Genomic DNA, 6,000 nt, shown 5'->3' on the forward strand with positions numbered 1-6,000 from the left:
ATTATAGCAATAAATACAGAGTAACAATTATTCTCACATTAGCTTTGGAAACCTTGACTGATGAAGACACAATCCCAGTCCAGAGCCTCCAGATGCTATGTGAAAGCTTGTCTAGTAACCTGCTGCCTGATTTCCAGGGTCGGGGTTTGGGAGCCAGGCAGCTCTACTGGGGTCAAGGCAGGCTGCCCTCACCCTCCATGTGGGGTGGGATCCTCCAGTAAAACTTGCAAAAGAACAGAAGAGAAAAACTCAGTCAACCAGCAGGAGACCTGCTATCTTAGGAAGAGACAAAAATGCTTAGATGGAGAACTTGAGGGGATGAAGACATAGGGATGGCATAGTGTTCCTGGTCTGAGTTTAAAATCAAGCTGCAGGACATCTGAACCTCATGCTGGGCCTGGTTTGATATGGGACATGAAGGCATCCAGAGGGGCTCTTGAGAAAGGTTTGCTAGCGGTGCTTCAGTGTGACCCTGTCATGGGCCATGTGACCCATGTACTGTGCTCTGATCTGTTTTCCATACTCCAGGCAGGAGCTTTTGCTTATCCCCATGTTCAGACTGACACCTGCCATAAGGTGGGCATTGAATTACTGTTGAATAAATACATGGCCATGAGGTGGGGGAAGGGATGGTGGAGCAGAAGCCTCAGTGAGGATCTAGAGCCAGAGACCCTGTCTCTCCATCCCCAAGAGGCAGCATCACCCCAGCTCCCCCCGCCCCAGACCCTAGAAGCTCACTCTGGGTCCCTTCCTCTGTCTCTGTCCCCCATCCCTCCCCAGATGTCTCTGTCAAGGTGACCTTAAAGCACCAGGCTCGGAAGCTGAAGAAGAAGCAGACAAAACGAGCCAAGCACAAGATCAACCCCGTGTGGAACGAGATGATCATGTTCGAGCTGCCGGATGACCTGCTGCGGGCCTCCAGCGTGGAGCTGGACGTGCTGGGCCTGGGCGCCGAGGGGCAGAGCTGTGTGCTCGGCCACTGCAGCCTGGGCCTGCACGCCTCCGGCTCCGAGCGCAGCCACTGGGAGGAGATGCTGAAGAACCCGCGCCGGCAGATCGCCATGTGGCATCAGCTGCACCTCTAGGCAGCCACCCGAGCCGCTGCCCTCTGGGGGCACAGTCTCCCTCCCCCCACCCCACTGCCCTCTGCCCCCTCCTCTTGTGCCCCATCCGCATTCTGACACCAGAAGACAGACGTGTGTGCAGAGACCAGGACCCTCTTCCTCTCCCATCACACTCCTGTTTCTTAAGAACGAGCAAGGTTGGAGAGAGGACATGTGGGTCAGAAGGAACATGCTTTGCTGATCTGTGTTATTGAAAGAGGCTCTTCTCAAACACACTCTGTGTGCAGGTTTTGCAGTGGGTGCCAGGCCAGATGCAGAGAAAGCTGAATTGGGGAAATCACGGATGCAAAGAATGTGGCTTTTTAAAAATAAGTTTGTCAAAAAAGGATGACGGAAATGCTGTATCCTGGATCATCTCAAAAGAATTAGAGATGATCAGGGCGGGATGGAAACTCAGCCAGCATGAAATCGTTCTATTGACCCAAGACACTAACCCAGCAGTTCCCAAACAGTGTGTGAAGAATCACCAGCAGATTCCCGAACCCTGCTTTAGACATTCCAAATCCATCATCCTGGCTGGACCCCAGCAGCTTGCATTTTTAACAAGCACACAGTGGTTTGGATGAAGAGGCTGGAGCACTGCACTTGGAGAAATCCCTTTCACAAAATCCCCAACTCAGTTCCACAGTCCTCGTCGGGCCCCCAACTCCCTGGGGCAGACAGTGCCATTGTGGGACATTTCAACCATGGTGTGAAATTTAGAAGCCTCTGTTTTTAATTTTAGTCATTTGAATTCTTAATGTTCTCGTTTGTGCTTTTTGGGATCCTGCTCTTGGACTGAATTTTGTGCTTTCTATTGAATAACTGTATTGTTTCATCTCAAAATCAGTGTATATTATACTTGGGGAGCCCTTCCCTGACCAGGAGTAGGTGGGATTCCCCCATTAGTTATTGGGCATTAGTTGTCATGTCCACCAGCGTCACCAAAGTGACCCTCTGAGTCGGACTCCTTCCTTCTCAGCCTACCAGCCACGTGAGGATGAATTCCATCTGGGGCACACATTAATTTAGTCCGGGTCTGTGGAGGGGGAGGCGGCTATGATATCTTTTCAAGTGTGCCTCTGTCGCTGTGTTTAGGATCTATCACTTTAATTAGTAAATAATCAACAGCTAGGTTTCACATCGCTACCTGATTATTCCAAATAGCTGTCCACATCATTAATTATAATATTACGAGCCTTGCTCAAGTGGATGTAATATTTGCCTGGGTACCAGTATTTCTGGGTTCTGTTGCTGACCATCCGTAAAAGCAGCCTAATGATGTGGCAGCTTGGTCTCTGTGAATGATGCAATAGATGGAATTGTGCTCCCATGCCACAGGCACCTCTCGCTAGTAACAAACTCCGAGGCCACCAGCAGATCATTTTTAAGCTTCATGTTGGCAGCTGACCATCCCCGGCAAGTGCCAGACATTTCGAGAACCACGGACTCCGCCTCTGGACTTTTTAATACTGACAGCTAAACTCTGGGCCTTTAGAGGTCACCCTGGGTCCCTGATCTAGAAAAGAATTCCTCTCCTTCAGTCCTGTAACAAGTCAAGTCATTCTTGGTCTCTGCCTGAGAATTTGAGCAGAGACGTGTCATCTTTTGTCATCATTTTTCCTTTCTGGGCAGCAGTAGGAAAGCATTTAGAGATAACTTCTGCCAACCTCCCGAAAAAACAGAAACAATATCTCATCCCTCATAAATGAGAAGATCTTTCACATAATTGGACATTTCTCCCATTAAGTCTGGCCACCTCCTGCCAAGTTTTTTTAGGCAAGGCATGTGTCACTGACTTCCCACAGCACGTCTTTGAGAGCCCTCTCACCACCCTGGTCTCCCTTTTTTGGTTGGCATGCCGAAACAGCAAAGTTTCCCCTGCACAAGCTGACCAGTGCTCAGTTCTTGGTGACAACTGCTTCTCTAATCCAGAAGAGTCTGGATCCTAGACTTAAAATCAGGAAAGGTGGGTTCCACTTCCTTCTAAGTCCATGCACCTGCCATACAGTCACACCAAAGGATGTTTGCAGTGAGCTCTCGGGGCCCCTGATGCCAGAATATCAGCTCCACCCACAGCCATCTATCATGAGGCATTCATTTCTTTGGCGTCAAAGGTTTCATTTTCCAAAATCCAAACGAAAAATGTGTCCTTAAAAGGAGTCAAATGTCTCTGCTTGACATCTTAGGTGTCAGCCTTCATCTCACTGAACAGAAATGAGACAGATTTTGCAGGTGATTTTGCCTGTTGTGTGCACTGGTGTATTTCAAGTACCTAGAATAGAGTTGACTCATCGACCCTTAATAAAAATGTGTTGAATGAATTAGTGAATGAAGGATGGGTAGAGGAGTAGGAAGAAGAATATACATTTTTATCTAACTTGAATGCAAATCAGAGTCCTAGTTGAGTTCTTAATGGTAAGTTCATCAGAAACCTCAGCAGCTGGCCTAGAAATTCATAATGTTGAGTATTACCATTCACCTAATGACAACTTATAGCTCACTCTGTAAATAATTGGGCTTCCCTGGTGGCTCAGATGGTAAAGAATTTGCCTGCAGTGACGGAGACCAGGTTCAATCCCTGGGTCAGGAAGATCCCCTGGAGAAGGGAATGGCAATCCACTCCAGTATTCTTGACTGGAGAATCCCATGGACAGTGGAACCTGGTGGGCTGCAGTCCATGGGGCTGCAAAGAGTCAGACACGGCTGAGTGATTTTCCCTTTACTTTTACTTCATGTAAATAATTAACACAGTGAGCTATAAGGATGAGGATATATCGATGAGAACATAAAAGCTGTGTTTCCCACCAAAACACCATCTCAGTGAATTTTAAATTACCCAGGGATATCAGACTGGCAGATGAAAAAACTTCAGTAATCTTTGCATCCACTTACCTTGTACCAGATACTTTTGCAATTGACTACCAGATTAGAGTAATTGGGTCTGTGCGAATACATCCGATCTTTTCTTTAAAAGAAACGCTTGGTCCTTTGCTAGGGAGCGTTTTCTAAGTGCATGAAGCAGAGGTGAAAATAAAGGGAGAAACCATCTCCAATTGGGCTGTTGCCCACGAGGTGACCTGGCTTTGTCACAGATACGGCGATGGGGATGGAAAACTGGGAGTCTAATCTCGTTCATCTTGCGACTCACTTCTTACATCAAGTCCGAATATGTTTGTTGAGTGCCTATTGATCAAGACCTTGCACACGTCTGCACATTTCAATCTGAGATATGACTCTTGGTGTAGATCGAGTGATGAATCTTCCCCAGTCGATGCTGTGTAGGGAGAGTTAGGTGGGAGAGCAGTCCTTCGGGGCAGCTCCTTTGGGATATAAAGGAGTCCTGGGCAGCCGGAGACTGCAGCCTACACCAAACGGAGGTGAGGACCTTCAGAAAAAAAGACCTAGTCCTTGTGATTTGTTTTTGCTGCCTGTGTTTCCTGTTGTCAATGCTGTGTCTATTTTGCAGTCATGAACCGAAGCACAAAAAGACGCATGGGATATTGTACTCATATGTCTGGTGTCATACTTTGGAGCAAAAACTTTGCAGTGGTAAATAAATAACTTCTAACAGGGTCAGCTGCTGTGTGTGTGTGTGTATGTGTGTGTGTTTAAGTTCCTGTTTCTTAATACTTTGGACATGGATTTCCCTGGTAGTCCAGTGGTTATGAATCTACTTCCTAATGACCCCACACACCACAACTACTGAAGCCCTCACACCTAGAACCCGTGCTCCACAACAAGAGAAGTCAGCACAGTGAGAAGCCCCTGCAGAGCGGTGAGAATCCACGCAACTAGAGAAAGCCTGTGCATAGCAGTGAGGACCCAGTGCAGCCATAAGTGAGCAAATATTTTTTTAAAAGATTAAGCATAAAAAACAAACAAAAAAAAAACTTTAGACATAGGCAACGCAGAAAAATAATCTGATAAACACACGTGAACTCCTGCCAAGTTTTATAAAACTTGACAAATACAGTTGAAATCCCCTTAGCATCTCACTCAGGACACCACCATCCTGAACTTGGGGTTTCTCACCCCAAACCTTTCTTTCTGTTTTTACTACATGTATGTGTAAACCTCATAGAGTATTTTGTGTTTTTAATTTTATATTGTATCACATTATTTTTGCTCCACATTAAAATTTTGAGTTTTATCCATGCAGATTTATGTAGCTCTAGTTCCTTTATTTTTTGCTGCTGTGTTATTTTCCATTGCATGGATATGCCACAATCCCATTCCCCTACTGACGTATGTTTAGATATTTCTCTCTCTTTTTTTATGTTGGAGGAACTGCTGCTGTGAACGTTCTCAGGCAAGGCCTCTTGGGGCTTGAACTTTATTCTTGAGAAGGAAAGATGGAAACTGTGTCTCTAACATGCCCCAAAGAAATACCCCCGTCACTGAAGAGTCAGGGCAGTGGCTGAGTGCTCACCTGTGCTCCGGGAGGCGAGCAGGGACAAGGGGCCTTACAGAGTCCTGTCATCTCAGGGCCTCCTCGTGGCCGCTGCGGCCCTGCCTCCCGGAGGAACAGGCTCAGGCCTTAAGCCAGGGGGAGGGCCTGAATTTTCAGGTCAGTAGGAAATCAGGCAGGTTATGTGGAATTAAAACCAAAGGCTCTGAAAAAGGATGCCGCTGCTTAATCACTCGGTCGTGTCCGACTCTCTGTGGCCCCATAGACTGGAGTCTGCCAGGCTCCTCCGACCATGGAATTTTCCAGGCAAGAGTACTGAAACAGGTTGCCATTTTCTACTCCAGGGGATCTTCCTGGCCCAGGGATCGAATCCATGTCTCTTGCATCTCCGGCATTGGCAGGCATATTCTTTACCACTAGCGCCTCCTGGGAAGCCCTCTTAAAAAGGATAAATGAGCCATAAAGAAAGGCTTCACTTCCCAAGTC

General features: G+C 47.1%; 1 protein-coding gene across 1 annotated transcript in view; it reads left to right on the plus strand.

The window, feature by feature from the left end:
• Window positions 1–1,085, plus strand: part of SYT13 (synaptotagmin 13) — a 38,646-nt gene extending 37,561 nt beyond the window's left edge. The window contains exon 6 of the mRNA XM_065945618.1: window positions 781–1,085. Within this exon, the coding sequence (XP_065801690.1) occupies window positions 781–1,085 (305 nt within the window). The remainder of the gene's footprint in view (window positions 1–780) is intronic.
• Window positions 1,086–6,000: the final 4,915 nt, after the last annotated feature.

The sequence above is a fragment of the Muntiacus reevesi genome, chromosome 9 (genome assembly GCF_963930625.1).
Source record: "Muntiacus reevesi chromosome 9, mMunRee1.1, whole genome shotgun sequence".
NCBI classification, from domain to species: domain Eukaryota; kingdom Metazoa; phylum Chordata; class Mammalia; order Artiodactyla; family Cervidae; genus Muntiacus; species Muntiacus reevesi.